The 20,744-nt window shown below is 49.9% G+C and overlaps 1 protein-coding gene across 2 annotated transcripts in view; it reads right to left on the bottom strand.

Moving 5' to 3' along the window:
• Positions 1-5,862: 5,862 nt before the first annotated feature.
• Wscd2 (WSC domain sialate O sulfotransferase 2) overlaps positions 5,863-20,744 on the bottom strand; it is a 93,639-nt gene continuing 78,757 nt past the window's right edge. For both annotated transcript variants that reach the window (XM_087903707.1, XM_087903708.1), the window contains exons 8-9: positions 17,277-17,477; positions 5,863-7,737 (exon numbers count right to left, since the gene is read on the bottom strand). In XM_087903707.1, the coding sequence (XP_087759833.1) occupies positions 7,385-7,737; positions 17,277-17,477 (554 nt within the window). In that variant the 3' untranslated portion in view covers positions 5,863-7,384. The remainder of the gene's footprint in view (positions 7,738-17,276; positions 17,478-20,744) is intronic.

Raw genomic sequence — 20,744 nt, 5'->3', positions numbered from 1 at the left:
TTCTTTCCTCACAGGGACCTGGGAGTGATTTTGAGGTGCTAGCATCTGTCAGCACACAATCGGTGCTTAGTAACCAGCAGTTGCCATCACCATGGGAACCATTATTTCCCATTGTTCCCCTTGTTATTCTTTGCTATCACTTTAAGAACTAACCACGCCCACCTCAGCCACTTCGGCCCTCCCTCGCCGCCATCTTGCTCTCTCTCTCTCTCTCTCTCTCTCTCTCTCTCTCTCTCGTATATGTGTGTGTGTGTGTGTGTGTGTGTGGGTGCATGTGCGCGCGTGTGTGTATGTGTGTGTATGTGTCTTTGTTTTATGTTTGTCTATATCTCCCTTTTTAAGTAATAAATGTCTAGCTTTATGTATAGCCTTATGTTCATTTACTCTGCCGTTTATCGTATCCAGCCGCCTGACTCTGCCGCTCGCCCAGGGACCCTGTACTGCTCCGGCGGCAGCTTCTGCCTGGCTTGCAGGCTGCCCGGGCCATCATATCATCAATATTTTTAAAAGAACAAAACCCCTTCTCTGGCCAGTGTCCAGAAGATGGATCTTTCCATCCTTGGGTCTCAAATTCTTGAGCCCTGTGGGTTCCAGACATGACAGGGTGGGCACATTGTTCTCAGTAAGGTGAGTGCTTGTCGCTGTCTGCATTGATTGGGAGACATCTGTACATGAAGGGGGAAGACTGGATTTTCAGACTCATGGAGTTCACAGCTTGGGGAGGTATATGGCACATGCACATACATGAACACACAAACATACAGACAGTCATGTAATGTATGAACACACACGAGCATACCTCCGTGTTCACATACATAGGCAAACACACATATACACATTATCAACACAAAAACACAGCTCGCACCTGAAAAGAAGAGAGTTTATTTTGGAGATGGAGTAACTGTGGCTGGAAACACAGGTTTAGATCTTCCCAAATTCCATGTCCCAGTTAGGAAGCCGTTTCATGAAGTTTTTATAGGAACAGAAAAACTTAGCCACAGATGAAACTTTTCAAACTCAAGGGTGGATGAACCGTGGCTGAAGGCCTTGGTTATGTTCTGATGACACTCAGCTTCCGAGTTGATGGGAGCTGGGGGGGGGGTGTCTGCTGAGTTAAAACATCTCAGGTTTTACCTGTTAGTCATTGCATATTAGGGCCAACACAGGCAGTTAAGGAACGGCTATTCGGGGCCTGAAGATAGCCCAAAGTGAACTGATCAGGCTCTGGACCTGCAACATTCCCAGCTCCCCACAAAGCTGCCATTCTGGTGAGTCAACCGGCCTTTAACAACACAGCTTTAGTCTCATGCACAACACACACACACAAACACATGCCTTGGGGTTCTAACATGACTACATACTGTCGCATCCAAAGGCGAGATCAGGATGCCCGAGGAGAAGTTGATCACAGTCTGTGTGGTCGGGTTGCCTGGGAGAAGCCTGAATAGAGTCCTGTAGACAGTTAGCCATTAGCCACTTCCTGGAAAGAGTGGGATGTGCCCCCCCAACCTACATCTGTCCTGTAGCACTGACCAGTTCCCATGTGACATCACTACCTGTGGACTTGGGAGATGTGCACAGCTGGCTCTTGGGAACCAGGATGAGGGCTACACTCCACTGTTAGCTTTGGGAGTTCAGGTGTTGGGGATGGTGAGAGCAAAAGAGATCTTCATGTTTATGGGAGACAGATCCCAGGCAGCAAGGGTTATATATCTCAGGCCCGCCCTGGTTGCCGACTGTGGCTTCTCTCAGGAGTTTTACTGGAACACCACTCCTTCAGGAGTCCCTGGGCACCTACTGTGTGGGGGGCGCCAAGTGGGGTGACAGCAATAGTCGTCAGTGCCATGCCCTTGGGATGATGCGTGAGTGTTCTTTCGTATGCGACACAGGCAAGCTCGGAGGACTTCCATACTGCCTCCCCCAACCGTGGCTCTCATTACTGTCCTTATAGCAGGTCCTTATAGCAAGAAGCTCTGTGGTCCTTATAGCAAGAAGCCAAGGTCCCCATCTGCGGGAAAATCAGGTTCAGAAGATCTGAGATCAGCGGTCATGTTGTGTCCAGGAAGCCTGGGAGGCCATAATGACAGGATGAGTGCCCACCTCAGGCCTCACCAGAGACTTCTCCAGTCAGCCCTTCACTTGGGGACTCATGAAGGTCACCAGCCACTCTGCCGGTTCTTCATTCCCTGCAGTCTAGAAGGCCGTGCCTCCAAATGCCCCAAGTCATTTGCATCAACGAGCCGCCTCCCTCAGGGTCTGCTCATTTCAATCAGACACAGTGCTGCGGGCCTGCTGGAGTATTGTGACCACTTGTGAGATGAAAGTCAAGGTGGGGGTGGGGAAAGACCTCACCATTCCCTCCTCCTCAGGCATCTCCCCTGAATGCTGGTAGATAACAGGCTCACATCTGAAGGAAGCGCTGAACTGGCAAAGAGGAATAGATAGATGTGCTGCTTTTTGGAAAGAGATGGGACATATTTGTCTCCACTAACAGCTCTGTGCCCTTCGTCCCCACGCCTCCTATATCCCTGACTCTTGAATACCACCCTAGAAGGGGGACCCAGTCTGTCCTTCTAGAACGGAATACCTCTGGACAGGTGTGTTCTTTGGAGACTGTCCTTTACAGCTATGCAGACTGTACTGCAATCAGGCATGTAAAACAACTTGGGAACAATGATTTGAGGCTCCCCAGCCCTCCCCCTCCTTTCCCCTCCCTGCTCCCCCTCTTCTCACCAAGGGCACCCTTTGCCTCTCCAGCTTCCAAACGGGGCTCTGATGGTTTCTGGTTCCAACTCAAGCATTGTCACCAACTTCTGTGCCCCAGAGTGAACTACTTCTTTGAGCATCTAGTGCCTTGGCCACACTCTGGGTGGTTCCCACCCCCATGTTTCTCCTTGGGGGAGGATGGAATGGGAGATCTCTGCATCCTACTTTATGCTCTCCTACCCCCATCCCTGCTAAGAGAAACAGGAAACCATAGGAAACTTTCCCACCCTCCCGATTCCCTCTCTATGCTCCCTTTCAGTCACAGGATCCCCCTGATGTGAGGGGCTGCTGAGCCTGGGAGATCCAGACCCTGTCTTCCCTTTTTGCCTTTTCTACCTATCTGTTCTCCAGGCACTTACCCCAACCCTCTCTACTTTGTCTCTCTTAGCCCTCACCCCTCCCAAAGCATCTGCCAATGAGCTGGTGCTGGAGCACTGTGCCCTCCTGGAGGGACCACAGCAGAGATCACACTGAGGCACTCAGCCTGACATTTGTTCTCTCTCTTTCCTTCTCTCACTCATTTCCTCCCTTCTTCTCTCTTCCTTTATTCTATTACTGTAATAGCAGAGTTAAGGACAGGGCAGTGCAGCCCCAGCCTGCAGATTCTGTTGCTAAGGAAACCACTTCCTTGGTTACCAGCCCGGGTACATTTGTCTCATGATGCCTGAATCCCACAGAGCCACCCCCACTCTGCAGGATGAGATGGGGTGGGAGAGAGGGAGGAAGGAAGGAGAGAGGAGTTGAGAGCTCCAAGGTCAAGGGGTAGAGATGGAGAGACACTTGCAACAACAATGCAGGGACCAAGCTGATGGTGAGAGGGACAGAGAAAGGCAGAGGGACAGTAAGGGGCAGGCAGAGAAGAAAGCGGCACCCTAGGCAGCTGGCGGAAATCAGACCGCAAAGAGGGAAACCATGGCTGTAAGAAAAACAGTAAGGAGGAGGAGGGATAAGAAGAAAGAAAACAAAAGAGAGACAGAAGGGAAGAAGGGCTGGGCCTGAGCCAGGACAGCTTTGGAGGACCTGCCCATCCCCTGGCTCTCCTCTTCCCTCCCACGCTGGATGCAACCACCTTCACGGCGCCTGGGAAAACCTGGAATTGATTCCAATAATCAGCCTTATTCTACTTGAGTCTGGGAGCCACAGCAGGATCCAGCGTGAATGCCCGCTGCCCTCCCTGCACTGGGGACTACTGGGACCCATAGCCATTTTTCATGTTGCTTTCCACAGTGAGAGCCTTGGCTCTGAAATTGATCTCTGTGTTGGGGCTCAGCAGTGTCTGCGGCTCACAGGGGTCACCAGAGGTCTTACCATCCTCTTCCCTAAATGCTTTCTGATTCCTGACGAATGCTGGGTACCTGGTAAGATGTGAACTCTATAGGGATGGAGGCTTTTAAATCGTCTTTCAGACTCTAAAATAGGGAGCAGGGTGTGTCACACCGACAGCACATGCTTAGGAAGTATGTGCAGGGTGTGTCACACCGGCAGTACATGCTTAGGAAGTATGTGCAGGGTGTGTCACACCGGCAGTACATGCTTAGGAAGTATGTGCAGGGTGTGTCACACCGGCAGTACATGCTTAGGAAGTATGTGCAGGGTGTGTCACACCGGCAGTACATGCTTAGGAAGTATGTGCAGGGTGTGTCACACCGGCAGTACATGCTTAGGAAGTATGTGCAGGGTGTGTCACACCGACAGCACATGCTTAGGAAGTATGTGTGAGTGAGTGATCACAGAAGCTACTTTAGTTCCGCCTAAGTCTCAAATAGAAAGATTTGAATGCAAATAGCCCCAAGTTGGGCAGATGTTGGCAAGTACTTCAGTCCAGCTTCACCCCTGGCCATGGCCAGAGCATCAGGAAGGAGTAGGAGACAGATGCAGCAGGTTCCTTGTGATCCTGAGACAAGAATCCAGGCCAGCTAGATGCTACATGGCTTCCCTCACTGGGAGTGGGTGGGTACAGGCAGCCTCGGGAACACAGAGGGACTTAGGTTCAAAGCAAGCCAGTTTATTCATTCTGGCCACTGGGACTAGTCAAGCCTTGATGTAAGATCACATCGGGGCACACAAGACCAAGGCTAAGACTCCTCCTAAGCCAAAACTGTGGCTTAGTCAGCACCCAGAGTCAGTCAGGGCACAGATTAAGGACTAGTCAAGAGACATCAATTGCATCTGCTTGGGGCAGGTCAGGGATCAGCCTGGGAACATGGTCAGAGTGGTCAAAGAGCCAGGAGCAGGGTTCAGTATGCTTAGGACCAGCCTTGGCACTTAGTCAATGTGGAGTTAGGATAAGGATTAGGGTTAGTCTAAGACTGATCATGGATCAATATGTGTCTAGGATCATATAAACTCTATCAGGATTTAGCTGCAATCCAGGTTCAAGGGTCTAGGTTTGGGTGACCCAGGTTCAAGGGTCTATGTAGATGGAAGTTTCTGTCCTGTCCTGTCCTGTCCCAGGTGACACATGCTCAAGGGTCTAGGTTTGGGTGACCCAGGCCCAAAGGTCTAGGATCAGGTGCATCTGTGACATGTGAGAGATCTGAGTCAGCCTGGGTCCAGTTGAACTTATTCACCCAGCGTGGCTTTCAGGAGCACATCCCCCCTCCTCCCCCGCCATGACTCTATCACTGAAGTCCTTCTTCTTACTCCTGTGTCGGGGGCCCAGGACTCTGAGTGGGGTGAAGCCCCTCACCACTGCCAACAAGGCAACATTAAAAGCCTTTTCTCCCTCTGGCTGGGAAAGTCTCTGGTCACAGCCCTCCCCAGAGAAGCTGCAGTCTGGTGTGAGAAGCCAGGGTAGAGGTCTGGGGACTGAACGGGCCAACCACAGCATCTCTCGGTGTCAGAGAGGTTTCCCTGCATCTCTCTTTGTTGCCACTGGCTCCCCTAGTGAAGAGACATGTACAGCAGCCACACGGGGCCTCTGTCACTCACACATACAGAAGAGATCTCTTAAGGACACGTCTTCCACATCTGTGCACAAGCCCAGAGAATTTCACACCTCAGCCCTTCCCTGAACATTCTCTTCTCTCTCTCACACACACACACCCACGAAAGCTTCTCATCTGTGAGCGCAGAGTCTACAACAGGGCCACATAGTAGAATTAGCAACAAAACTCTTTAATGCTTGCATTGACCTGAGGAATCTTTGAACAGAAAGTTTGTGACCAGAGGTGGCCACTAGCAAGGAACTGGTCCAGGTTCTGGACCCAGAGAGAATGACCTCCAAACTGGAGGGGAGATGTGGTCATCTACTACCCAGTAAAAGAAAATTAGAAATTAGCCTGGAGGGAAGAAACACCATACAAAATACATTCAGAGCCCCCTGGCTGAGCCCTGGGGTGGTCCACACCCTCCAGATGAGGGCGCTGGAGAAGGGAACCAGGTAGAGTCTCTGGCCCTTCCTTTTTGTGTGGCCAGTATCCAAGGGGCAGAATGTCTTGGTCATATTCCTCTTAAAAAAATATATCTCTTTTCATGAACCTTCTCCTGGGTTCCTTGGCTAGCTGGGAACGAGTGTTCGTTTGCCCCCCAAAGCTTCGGGGGGGGGCTGCTCCAGACAGAAGAGCGAAGGGGCTGTGACTATGGCTTTTGTGTCTGTGCAGTGGGAATGGCAAAGGTGTGGGCTGGAGGGGAAGCCACAGGGATCCAAGGTGGGGAGACAGAATCCTGGATGCATGCGCTTGAAAACATGACCAGTGACGTAAGTCAGAAATCCTTTGGTTTGGTGTCTCAGCGTAGAGAGCGGTGGTGCTGTGGAAATGGAGGGCCATCCATTACCCCATTTCTAAGGAGTCCCCAGTGGGGACTGGCCCTGTTGGGTTATAAGCAAAGGAAGGGAGGCTGATGTCTTGGTGGGTAGGAGGCTGTTTTGAGTGTGGCTCCTTCTGAGTTGGAACACTTTTGTGCTCCCCTGGGTAGTAAAGGACTCCCCGGTTAAGGGACTCAGGAGGGCAGTGTAAGATAAACATGTTGGATCCCACCCTGAAAATATGGGTCACCAGGGCTCTGTACGTGGCACATGGCCAACTGCTGGGTTGGGTTTTGGTACCTAAGGGACTTTGGAAGAAGGATCAAGAACCCCAAAGTCACTCCCACCAACCCCAAGACACAGTGTGGGCAGAAAGGACAGAGTTTCAGTCCTGGTGGAACAGTACCCAGCTTGGATCTCACATGTGTGGGCAGCTCCCACGGTGGTGCCAAAGCACCAGTCTCCCTACCTCAGAAGTCAGACTTCTAAGGCCACAGAGACACATCCCAGACACCCGTCTGTCACACAGAGGAAGCCTGAGAGAGATCAGAAAGCCGGTGCTTGCTCAGGGAAAAAGACAGGGGCCCTCACAGTCAGCTGCAGGGTCACTGCATATAACCATCCATCCGCTGTCACATCTGGAACCTCCCAACCACTGCCGTCTCCGTGATAACCGTCTCCCCTTTCTCCCCAACACCAGGGACATGGACTCCCCAAACCAGGTCGTCAGGGGAGGGTGCCTGGATGTCTCTTCCCCAGGCCTCGGAGGGGCCTCTCCGAACGCAGGCAGAAGCCTGGGGCTGTCTTCATGCCAGAGGGAAGTCAGCTCTTGGAGCCACGGGGGGTGCTGGGTCCCTCCCTGGCTACCCATCATCTTGGGCCGTAGGCATCAGGCACCCCTGTGAGGTTGCGACTGCGCAGTGCCGTGTCTACCATCCTGATGTAGGCGGCGATGGTCCTGCGCATCTCAGCCGTGTACGGGTCATACTCCAGCTTGCGGAGCCCGGAGCGCTTGAAGTTGCCATCCTTCTGGCTCTCCACGCACAGCAACCGGTCTTCCCTGACCACCACGCCCAGCAGGCTGACCATTCGGCCCAGCTGGGCAAAGAGGTCCTGCTTGAGATCCTCGAAGTGTACCACTAGTACTGCCTTGCCAAACTTGAGCCAGTCCAGCGTGTGTGTGGCCCACCATGGGGCATAGTTCCTCACGAACTCAGGCCACTCTGCAGAGACAGCAAGGGGTCAGCAGATGACACACCTCCCAGACTTCTGAACCCACCTGGAGTGGCATTCCAATTGTATTTTAATAAATAAAACTTGCCTGAAGATCAGAAAAGTGAAACAGCCACTCTGGCCAGCCTTACAGACCAGGCAGCAATGACACACCTTTAATCCCAGTAGCCACACTAGTTTGCCATAGAAACCAGGCGGTAGTGGTGCACACCCTTAATCCCACAACTAGAGAGATTATAAAACAGGAGGAGACAGCTCTCAGTCTCAGTCTCATTCTGCGGTTTTCTGGAGGCGGGATTGCCATTTTCGGACTGAGGTCAAGGTAAGAGCCAGTGGCTGGCTGCTTTGCTTTTCTGGTCTTCAAGTGAAACCCCAATATTGTCTCTCAGTTCTGATTGATCATGCTACACCCACCTGTGATCTCTGGGGTCACACACACTTGACTGGGGCCTGGTTCACTGACCAGGCACAGTCAGCCCTATATACAAATAGACCACAACATGTAAGTAATGCTACCACTATGTGGAGGTACAGAAATAAGATATGCAGAACTATACAGGAAGTAGGGAGTAGACCTTTGCTTGCCTAGACTGCTGGAAGCCCCAGGTTTGATCTCAGGAACCAGAGCTCTTAGGAAGAAGCTGTATCTCCAGACCCTGATTGATTAGAACGGCAGCACCGTGGAGAGGTAGGATGTGCAGGAGCAAATTACCTTCCTTTGGACTAGTTCTAGTTCCTAGGAGCCGCCATTTCTTGCCCACCCCTGTGTCAGAACTAACACCCCTGACTAGTAGACAGAAACCCTTTGGAATCTATTAACTTAGCAGATCACTAGTTTCCAGCAATTCAGAAACTAAGAACGCCATCAGATAACTTCTTGGTCTACAGCAAGGTCTCGCTGTACCCGCCTCTCTGACGGACCCACCAATGCATTTAAACTTGCCTTGATTCAGGCTTTATCTGTCCTATAAACCTACAAAAACTTCATCAAATTGCTTTTATGTTGGAACATGGAATTTGGGGTAACCTAAATCTGGGTTTCTGAGCCATGGCCACTCAAAATGACTCCAGAATAAATGATCTCATCTTTCCTTTAAGATGAGAGCTCTAGTTTTGTGTCAACAGATACAGTGACATGCGGGGTTCTAAAAATGGTTCACTTTTCACAGAGGAACCGCCTGAATGGAAGCCAGGTACCTGCACGGATCCCTTGAGCCCTGGCCATCTGGTGTTATTTCCTCAGGTGGATCGTTGTGAGCTCTTTCCTCTGGTTTTGTGGACAGTCTATTTGTCGACCCTGAGCTGGTTAACAGACCAGATTTCGATAGGAATCTCTTTAGTCTGCTTTCAGAATATTTGTTTTGAGGTTATCTGTTTGTTTGTTTGTTAGAAAGCATTCTGTTCTAATATTTGGTTTGGTTTGCTTGCTTGCTTGCATTCAGAATTCTGAAGGTAATTTAGATTCTTCTATTTAGCTTCTTTTCAGTATTTCATCTGCTCCTGGGACTTTGAAGGCATTTTAGTTTCTGTTTTGTTGTGGTTTTTCTTGTCCTTGAAATGTTTTCATTTATATCACTTGACCTTTGCTTCCTCACATTTGACCTGTGCTTCCTGATGCTCCTCAAATGTTTAATTCTGCTTCCTACACCCCCCCCCCACTTCTCCTGTGACCCTGTCAATCCTTCAGCTTAGGAGTTTTATGTTGGGACTCTGAGGAGGAGAGACACTTGCTTGCTCCCACCCCAAACCACGCCACAGAGTTGAGGCGTCAGGGGGAATGCCTCTGTATGTGCAAGGGCCTCACAGGGAACTCAGCAAACGTGCCTATTCTGGGTCAGAAGACATTTCTGTCCGGGAAGACACCCGGTTTGTTCACCCAGTGTCTTGAGCGCCCTCAGGCTTATGTAAACATGTTAAGAAGACCCAGTAGAAGTTGGTTTCAGGGTAAAAGCTGAGAAAGTCTTTGCCAAAAGCAGTACAGAAAACTGACCAAAACCACATAGTCTGTAGCTAGTACAGATGGGTAACTTTTCAGAATAGAAAAAAGAAAGAGAATATATATATATATATATATATATATATATATATATATATATATATATATATATATATATATATATAACGCAGCAATGAGGTTTCCAAAGAGGAGGAACTGCCTGAAGGGAAATGGCCATCTGCCTCTCCAGCAGTTCTAGGAGCGATAATTGCTGACTAACTTGCAAGTGTTTGGAAAAAGCACACTAAAGATAACCCAAACAGTTACCTCCAAAGTAGGAGGCAATAAAAGCAAAGTCCTAGGCAAAACTCACAAATAGGCAGCCAGCTTTAACTGAGATGCAAAATGATCTCCCAAACCTGATCAGGTAGGCAATTCATAACCAAGAGCTCTTAAGCCAGAGGAGTTAAAATGGATGCTAAAATAAAAAATTAATGAAAACTTTTGGGAGGTTTATGTCAAAATAAAGGTCAATTCTGAGATAGCTCTCCTCTCCTCTCCTCCCTCTTCCCCCACCCCTCCCTTCTTTTCCCTCTTCCTCCCTTTCCCCCTTCTTTTTCTCTGGTCTGCTCACCGTGGCCTCCTACCTTTGAGCAGCTTCTTTCCCTTTAACTCCCACGCTTACATCAAAGTGTCTTGACCAGCTCTAAAAGTCCTTTTGGCCTTAAAACCCCAAATCTCAGCTTGGACTGAGCTTTGGGGACCACCTCAGACTATTAAAGATAACCAAATGAATCTGTCTGTGTCCCCTCTCCAGCATTCCTGGGGACTTGTCCTGAGACCCATCTTCAAGCATCTTGGGGAGTTTTGCTATCTTGACCTGTCCAATCCTCCTAAACGCGGGGTTCTGCGTCCCTCTTATCTAATAAGAAGCTCTCTAAATGTTTAAGTACCACCGACACACGGTAGGCATTTCCCAGACCCATCAGCTCTGCTCCTGGGTCACATGTAGTACCGCGGGGCTTTTTCAGGGGAACTTCATCTTAAAAACTGATCCCCGGAGTAACCAGTCCGTCAGAAATTGCTCTGAAGAGACACACGTTTCTCAGTTGACTGTCACGATTGAAGCCATGGAACCTCAGGACATAGGAGTTGCCCCAGGAATCTCATGTTGGGAGAGGGAAGGGCACAAGCTGGAGAGGGACCTTGTCTCCCTGATTTCACACAGTTCTAGCAACTTTTCAACTACCTTAGAGAGACTGAGGCCTGACGACGGCACCACCTCGACCAGGACTTGCATAGCCTCGGCCCTCTATACACTGATGACAGCACCACCTCGACCAGGACTGATTAGTCTTGCATAGCCTCGGCCCTCTATTCTCTGGCCTCACTCCAGGTCCCTAAAGACAAACTTGCAGGTTTGACGGATCTTACTGTCTCCCTTCCCAGTGTTGATCACATGACTAAATCTTTTTGTGCATCCCACTTTTCATTTGGCTCTTTTAACAGTCTCAAATCTTTTTTTGGGACAACTAACGTGAGTTTTTAGATTAAAAAAAAATTAAAACTGCTTTTAAGAACAAGATACAATTCTAATGAAGATGTGATCTCCTGATCCTTAGCCCAGTCTGGTTTACAACTTGGTCCCTATCCCTTGAGGGTGTAAAGTAACTATATGACGCTCCTACCCCACGATATTTTTTCCCAGTGAACAACTGCCACCATTGACACACTAAACTCTAGCCCATAGACTAACAGGCTAACTCACACCTGTGAGTAGGTCTCCTTGACATGTTGAGTGTTTGTATGTGCACCAACATTTCAAGGGTATTTTTGAGCAGCGCTGCCTCTATAAACAAACGAGCAGACCGAGCAGGGTTTCAAGCAGGGTTGCGGACCTTGGCAAGGCCAATGGAAGAGAAAACCCTACATCTGTATTTTTTGAATTGTCATTTTCAAAACTTACTTTGAGGTTTGCATAGACATTAGATCTTCTTAATGAGTTACACCATAGTTCAAAATGTAACAGAATTATTCAACTCTGTTTCTAATTAAAAAGAAAAATAAAATCATGAATGCTGAGCTCTGGCCCAGTCTTTACGCCTTATACTTTCGGTGACTAAAAAAAGGAAAGGCTTTTTTCAGCAGTGACAACAAAAACCTCACACACATAAAAGCAAGACACTTCAAAGTACCTGCTACAGCAACTTAACTCTTTAACAGATATGTAATTTAAATTTGCTTAAGCAAACAAAAGCTGCTAATATACTTTGCCTGTATTAATGACTATTGAATATTTAATATACCATATTTTGTTTTATAGTACAGCCTCCTGAATTTACTTTCAAAATCACCTCATTAAATTTTTCTAAGATAGGTGTGGTAGCGCACATATTTAATCCCAGCACTTGGGAGGCAGAGAAAGGCGGATCTCTGAGTTCAACGTCAGCCTGGTCTACAGAGTGAGTTCCAGGACAGCCAAGAACTCACAGAGAAACTCTGTCTCAAAAAACCAAAGAAAAAATTCTTTTCTAAATTTTGTAATAACAATAATAATAACATCAAAGTATGTTGCAAAGGGATTGTTTGAAATGGATATGGTTATAATGAGGCTAAAATAACACTGAAGTTATAAAACTCAGAAGTCAGTCAGTGCCCTGAGATAAAACTGATGCTTAATTCTCTACAATACTTTACAATACTTTAATTATTGATTTGTTTTTAGTAATTTTTACCCCTCCCTCCAAAAAACACTTAAAACAACAACACAATCCTTTGTTTAGCCTTCAACTTAAATGGACATTTAAAACCTGTGATGTCTCCCCATTGAACAAAGCTTTTGTGTTTTGAATAGTTAGTCATTGCTTTAATCATTAAAAAGAAATCTGTTTATGACTTATCTAGAATATGCTTACTAAATTCAGTAAAGGCTGTAAAACTTTTAAAAGGACAAATATTTAAATCTGTTTATACAGTTTGGTCTAGTAACTGATGAGCAACACATAGTATTTAAGTTTTTTAAGTAGGGTAATTAAATTCAAAGTTAGTCACAGACTCTTCCTCAAAGGGTAAAGACAACCAGACGGTTTCATCAACTGAAGGAAAAAGACAACATAGCAAAGACTTCATTCTGTGTCCAGGTCCTTCTGACTCACCCCTGGAGACTATACTCTGCAAATTATATGAGTTATATAAAATAGATTTTGCTTTGTTTTGTTTTTTTGGGACAGGGTTTCTCTGTGTGGAACTCACTCTATAGACTAGGCTGGCCTTGAACTCAGGGATCCACCTGCCTCTGCCTCCTGAGTGTTAAAGGGTTAAAGGTGTGTGCCACCATACTTGGCTTTATAAAATAGATTTATATTACGTAAGGTTTATGTAAATATAGTCATACCATAGGGCTATAATTTCCGCTAACATAATAATTATAAAGGTGCACTGCTGGATGGTGATTGCGTTTTCACTATGTGGACATAGGCAGGAGTTAGCTCTACTCAGTTCTCACAGGTCCACGTCACGTCACGATGGTCATCATTTAACAGAAGAGGAAACTGAGGCAGAGAGTGGCTGAGCCAAGGTCACTCAGAATGAGCCACAGCGCAGGACTTGGGAGACCTGGCTGCAGAGTGTGGGCCTTTTGCCACCATTGAGCAATGACAGCATGCTCACAGGGAGTGGTGGGCTGTGTAGAGTGCGGCCCGAGCACAGGGTGGTGGGGATGGCTGAGGAGGTGGGGTGGAGGTGGGGACAGACTGCAGCTGTTCAATAAGCATGGCTACTATCACCCTTGCTGTGGCTCAAGAGGTCATCCTGCTGGCCCCCAGGGCTCAGGCCTCCTTTGGGCTCTGCAGGCCCAGTTCTTCCTCCTGACCACACAGTGAGTCATTACTGTGTGGTCACCCTGCTTACGCATCTGTCTCCACCGCCCACTGAGCCCGGGGGGATGCTTTAAACAGGACTGTTAGTCTTGATTGTGTGGTCTCTCTACTCTTTATTTAAGCTGTCACGAACTGTCTCTTTGGGGGGCTCATCAACCATCTTGCCATGGGATAGAAAGTCATGGGAGGGTGCCTTTGGGGTTGCCTGACTTGAGAGGCAGGTTACACGGATCACGGCAGGCACTGCAGGCAGGTTACACGGAGCACTCCAGGCAGGTTACACAGAGCACTCCAGGAAGGTTACACGGAGCACTGCAGACATGTTACATGGAGCACTGCAGGCAGGTTACATGGAGCACTCCAGGCAGGTTACACGGAGCACTCCAGGAAGGTTACACGGAGCACTGCAGATTGTTACATGGAGCACTGCAGGCAGGTTACACAGAGCACTCCAGGCAGGTTACACGGAGCACTCCAGGTAGGTTACACGAAGCACTCCAGGAAGGTTACACGGAGCACTGCAGACATGTTACATGGAGCACTGCAGGCAGGTTACATGGAGCACTCCTTGGTAGTTGTAGAGCAAGCAAATCTCAAGAAGAGCTGCTTGTGGCTCAGGTGGGAGGGAAGTTGGGAGACTGCCCAAGATGGGCACTGGGATGCTGGGATCAGCATCAGCCCCAGCTCAGCTGGAAAACCCCAAGGAGGCAGGTGGGGGACCTTAAAATCCTCTTAGATACTCTGAAAGGAAAAGACTATAGTGCACCTGTCACCAGGAAGGAGGCTAAGGCTCAGACAGGTGAAGTGACTTGATCAAGGTCACGCAGTAGGGAAATACCATCCAATCCAGCCTGCCCCAGCTCCTCTCCAGACATCAGCAGCCTGGTCCCCACTTCCTCTCACAGCCTGGTACCCAGCAGGAGCTAGGGGTAACGGCTGCTGAACTAAATTGAAATTCCAACTGCTAAATTGCTCTGTGATAAAAGGCTGTTTTTCTTGACGGAAGCTGTCCTGAGATGCCTCTCTTCCGGTCCCCTCCTGGAACCCCACGGCTACTTGGGAAATATTTATGCTGGCGACAGGTTATTTTTTATTCTTAAAATAGATTATTCACAAGGCAGCTGACTAATTGGGCCCGTACTGTTATAATGGGCTAGGACCAGATGTATCTGAATGATTGGGAAACTTTAAGTACGCATGGGGGCTCCTTCCCTTAGTCAGCCTCTTCCTCTGGAGTCACCTCCCAGCATCCTTAGTGACTCAGGACAGCTACTACAGGAGAAAGCCAGGTGAGGCTGGCCTTTGTCATCTAGCGCCCCACAGGTCTAGAATTCAGGTGTGGCTCCGTATGACCATCTTGAAGACATTTCCAATCCCAACACCTGCACTATCCCGAGGAAGCTGCCTCTCTGTCTACCGGCTGTGTCCATCCTTCACCTCTGGCTGCTGGCTAAGACACAGGGGCTGTCCACAGATGACTTTCCAGCCAGGTGGCTGGGCTGGGAACCCTGCTCTTCTCCACCCACACTGGGTGACCTTGGAGGTGCTGCTTGCTCTCTCCTTGAGTGGCATCCCTAACCTCTCAGGCTAATAAGCTTTGCAAAGATTCCGATGAGGTACCGGTTGTAAATGCTATCTATGACCATCTTTGCTGATGTCAGCACTTAGCTTTTCCTGAGACACCCCACGTGTCTCATCCTGCTGGCCCGACTTTCCCTCCCAAAGGCTTAGCAGCACCCTAAGCTGTTCTGAGCTCTCCCATATTAGATGTTTGCCCACACTCTCCAACCCCTCACCTCTCAAAGTCCCCAAATGACTCTTCTGCAAAGAAAAACAGAAATGGAAACAAAAGCCCTCCCTAGCTCAGGGCTCCAGGAAAGTGATTAGCACCCACAAATCCGGAAACAAAGGCACCCCGGGGAGCCAAGACCACACAGATGTGCCTGCACACTGCGCAGAGGTCTCCTGCTTCATCTTCTGTTGTCAGGAGAGAGCAGGCCCTGATGAATGGCTCCTCAGTGCCAGTTCCCCACGGAATCGTTAAACACAGGATCTGTTTCATTAAACAGATCCAGGACAATTCACCTTGTGTAATCATATCACATAAAATTTTGCCTTGGTCCTGCTCCAGAGGGGCTGTAAAATTAACGTTATGGAACCAAAGTTTGGGGATGGGGAGGCTTATCTCCATCTAATTAGGAGGGGGCAGAGCTACGGTGATTGGATGCACACAGCGGCTATGGGGCCTCCCCTCCCACAGAACCCTCCCACCGTACATCAAGGGTGCCCCAAAGCAGCTCTTAAAGCTTGTGAGAACACTGTGCTCGGACACAGACTCTGAAATATCCTAGGTACACTGGTGCCACTGGTCCCCGGTCCCCTGAGCAGGAAGGGTTTAAGGCAGTGGCACTTAAGTTGGCGTGTGTATCGGGAAGGCCCCCAGAGACTGGTAAAAATGCGGCGTTTCTGGGTGGGCAGCTCTGGGGTGGAGCCTGGTAACTGGCCTTGCTAATGAGTCCCCCAGTTGTCCTGGTGCATAGGGTGTCAAAGGAGAGGACTGGGTAGGTGGGTGGGGTGGAGCGTGGGGGCTCTACTCCCTCGGGGGAGTTCTCAGCCAAAGCTCTTGACCTGAAGAGTTGATGGAGCTAGTCTGTTCCCAGTAGGAGGTGAGTCTGGACCTCCTAGGTACCCTCTGTTGGTTCAGCCCTGACTCAGCATTGACCTAAAGGGCCCAGGTGTCCAAAAAAGGAAACAGAGCAGATGAGGTGGCTGCTGGGGGAGTAAATGTCTCTGGACGTGGAGGCTGGCTTGTGTGCATGTGTGCGTGTGTGCGTGGGTGCATGTGTGTGTGTGTGTGGGGGGTGTAAATCAATACCTGTGTTGGAATCCCAGCTCAGCAGCACCCAGGGTGCTAACCAATCATCATTTACCCTGCTACAGGAACCACAGGGGTGGCTCAGTGTTGAGTTGGGGGCCACACTCCCTAACGCCTGTCTTCTCTCAGATCCCAGGAGGCCTAGGAAGGGGAGAGAGGGACAGCTTGGCCACTGGGCATCTCAGTGAGAGGTCTCTACCTCTCTGGGCCTCACTTTTCTCACTAATAAAGATAGAACCTCACTTTTCTCACTTTATAATAAAGAGAGAACCAGGGTCCACAGGGCAGATGCCGTGTCCGTGTTCCAGCCTCGGCCTGCTTGCTGGCACAGGCCTCTCACACAGCGGGGAAGAACTGCCAAACCCACTTCACCTTGGGCCTGCTCACTGCCCAGTGGGGTGACACTAACAAGTCTCCAAGCCCTCTGAACCTTGTGGGCTGGAGCTGTTGGGTGACTTCACTGATAATGGTCACACAGCTGTAGGGTCTAGCCACTACGCAGGGAGGGCTGGACACAGGCCATGTGGTACCCAGGGAAGGACCCACAAACTTGTGGCCATCAGTGCCATCTGGATTTCCCCAGCAGTGTCTCTGCCACCATAATGAGAACCATAGCTGGTGAGTGGAGAAAGGATACCTTCCAGATCCTTGCACCCCACTATTTTCTCATCTCCCTAAGTCCAGAAAATTAGAGCTATTCAAAAAAGTGTAAGGGCTGGGAGTCCCCTTACAAGGGAGCCCCACTGCAAAGTCTGAATCCTTAGCTCCTGGGCTACAAAGCTGGTACTTTGGGTGTGGCCACCCTGCACCCCACATCGCCCCAGGCCCTCCCTCCTGTACCTTTGCCTTTCCAGTGTGCATGGGCAGCAAAGCCAATGTGGCCTCCATACTTGCGGTTGAACTCGGCCATGAGGGCCTTGTAGGGGTTTCGGATGAGCAGAATGGCTGCATCGAAGGCTTCGATCTCCTTCTGGCCACTCTCATGGGTCTTGATGCAGATGGTCCGCCCACTACGCCAGTGGTCTCGCTCGCCTTTGAACCCTGTCCCCAACCCAAGCAAGAAGTCAGAAGCTGGTGAGAGGGGAGGCGGGAAGCACACACCACCCTCTCCAGCACCCCCTCAGTCTTCCTCGCTCTCTCGACTCGCGGATTCCTTCCTGTGTGCATTCTGAGCACCCACGGCACTGAACATCATGACAGAAGCCGAGCAGAGCGAGCCTAACGGCTTCTGAGAGCGGCGCCTGTTTACCTGAGCTGCAGGAACTGAAAATCACAGCCACTGCCAGTCAATGCAGCAGGACAGGAGCAGGCCCGGAAGGGGTCAAGCTGGGTGGTTCTGTTTTGGTCCCTGGCTACACATTCACCCTCTGAGATACAGACATGGCCATAGCCTTCTGGGAGGAACCGGCTAGCCCAAGACAAGAAAGGGTAGGGACCACAGGTACTAAAGTCCTGGGGCGGAGAACACGGAGCTAGAGAGGGCTGTGGGAGTCCTGATGCACTCAGAGGTGCCAAACCCAGGCTCCCAAGCCTGTGTCCTTACCCCTCAGGACTCCCACGCTCTGAGCTGAGGCATTGGGGGCATCTTAAAAGTCAAGTGTGGCCTTCATGCTATTTCTAAGACAGCGAGTGACCCCAACACTATGTCACAGTCTCTGGGCCTCAGTTTCTCCATCTGCACCTTCTTCACACAGCCTTTGTGAGAAACTGGCGAGGTACACAGCAGGACTCTGGTTAAAGGAGTTAAGGTGGCTGCCGGAAGTGGCCCTTCTAATCCTCCAGTGACATAGCTGCGGCAGAGGGTTCTGCTGTCCTGGGGACTGAGCCGCTCCCTATCCCCCTTCTCTGTAATGATGGACTGAACAAGCCAAAACAGATCCTCCTTTACACTGTTTTTGTTAGGTTTTCTGCCCCAGAAACTAACAGAAGCCACAGAAAGTCCTGGGCTAAGAGGTTCCAGGACCTAGCAGGCTGTGGGGTACGGTGTCTTCCTGCTCAGCCTACACACACAGCTTTTAAGGTGGATAAAGGTAAGGTCTGGCGTGTCACCTGATCCTGTTCTAGGGGTCCAGAGAGTTGTGGCCGCCCTCCTAGGGCCTCTGGGCAGAAGAGACAGGAATGGGCTGCCCTTTCCCGAGTGATGCTGTGCCCTTGGACTGCTTGGGCCGAGCCCTAGGATTAGACCAGCCTTGCAAATTTGGGCTGGCTCATACCTGTGACAAGATAAACAGTTTTGGGGGTTCTCTGTGGCACAGTATCCTGAGGGCACCGAGGATGAGGCTTGGGAGACAGTATGGGAAGTTCACCACACACAGCCTGGCTAAACTCATGGCACATGTCCCATTGGTGGGATGCTGTACAGCCCGCTTGTATTTCATTCTGTGGCTTCCCACCTGTGGCTTCATTCTGTCTTCACTGAAAACCATTTTATTACAGGCCCAGCAATGGGTAGATGCAGGTGGCATACAAGAACCCACACGCTCTCGGAGGAAATGTCCTCAGAAACATGGCGCCAGTTCCAGGTGTAGCAGCAATCCCCATGCCCAGGAGCTGAAGCTGATGGATTGGCATTGCCACAAGATGTCACGAAGCCGTCCTGGTTATAGTGTGGACCCCATCTCCAGAAACCAAAAACCAACAAATAGTAACGGAAACTTCCTAATTCCCTATACAAGGCAGCACGATGTCATCAACGGGAAGAGTAGGGAAAGTCACCTCCCCGTCGTCGGAGACCTGAGATGCTGTCTCTTTGATGCCATGATGGCAGCAACTGAGCTTGGTATTTGTGGAGATTAAAAATAAACACAAACAAACAAAACACAAGCAAGATGAGCCACGATTGTCTAGAAATACTTAGAATCCCTTGGGAGCCGGCCTGTAGACAGGGTGGGGTTGGGTGGAACATGTTCTAGAAAGAAGCTTCAGGAAGACAATGGGCGAGGTGTTCCTGAGGAATGTTGCGCAATTGACAGTCACAGGGAACTGCTGAACTCCACCACCAGAGGCCCCCCTTCTGCACCCCTCTTTTCTATAGGACCCGGCACCACTATTACACAAATGTGGCATATTTGAATATCACTTTCCAGAGTCAACACAAGGATCTACTTATTTGGGGAGCATGTGACCCTCAGACTCTGAGGAGCCACCAGGAAATTGTTCCAAGACATGGGCTCAGAGCTGCAGGAAAAAAACCCTGTACACACACACACACACACACACACACACACACTAATACACAATATTTTCTTCTCTCTCTCTCTCTCTCTCTCTCTCTCTCTCTCTCACTTTACACTACCAATATTACAGACTGTGTGTGCCTTACACCACAGTGTCCCCAAGGTCCCCTCCTGGCACTATCTGGTCATGTAAGAACATAATCAGAAAATCTGATGCCAACTCCCCACGTTCCAGATGAATGTGAGGCTCTGAGCCCAGGCCCTGTTTACAAAGCGCTGTGAACTTTCAGACTGATGGCCGCATCGCTCTCTGACGCCAGGAGGGAGGTGGTGGAGGAACAGCACCGGGTGTCTAGGCAGCGGCTTCCCTTCCCTCCTTCAAACCTCTAGGGAAAACAGAACCTCAGAATCCATCTTAACATGTCTTAGCAAAGTGGGGTTCACTTAACACAGGAGATGAAACCAGGTTAGATCTCTGACCTCAGTGATCCTACAGGCCCCTTCTGTGAGGGTGGAGCCCGTGTAACAAGAGCAGTAAGGATGAGCCTACCATCAGTCTCAACTGTCTGACCTGTCCCCGGCCACCAGCACATAAAGGCAACACAGCACAGGTTCTGCTGAAGGTCTGAGTTCAAATCCTGGCAGTCACTCACACATAGTAGGTGCTAAGTAACCGAGTACAGAAACCCAAACCAAATACAGAGAACAGGGATCCAAAAGTACAGGCCCTGTGTGCCCCATAGTGTTTGTCAACAACACAACTGCGAGACATTCACGGAGAGAGAACCACAACTCAGGAATTCCCTCCATCGGATTGGCCTGTGGGGCATTGTCTTGATTAATAATTGATGTGAGAAGGCCCAGCTCACTGTGGGTGGTGCCATCCCTGGGCTGGTGGTCCTGGGTTCTATAAGAAAGCAGACTGAGCAAGCCATGGGGAACAAGGCAGTAAGCAGCACCCTCCGTGGCCTCTGCATCGGCTCCTGCCTCCAGGTTCCTGCCCTGCCTGAGCTCCTGTCCTGACTTCTTGCACTGGCAGACTATGCCCTGGGGGTTGGCTGATGAAATAAACCCGGTCCTCTCTGCGCTGGCTTTGGGCAGTGTTTATCAGAGTCAACTGAGCCCTCCAGCG

Source organism: Myodes glareolus, chromosome 2 (genome assembly GCF_982192425.1).
Source record: "Myodes glareolus chromosome 2, mMyoGla1.1, whole genome shotgun sequence".
Lineage (NCBI taxonomy): Eukaryota > Metazoa > Chordata > Mammalia > Rodentia > Cricetidae > Myodes > Myodes glareolus.
This window is presented reverse-complemented; position numbering and strand designations above follow the sequence as displayed.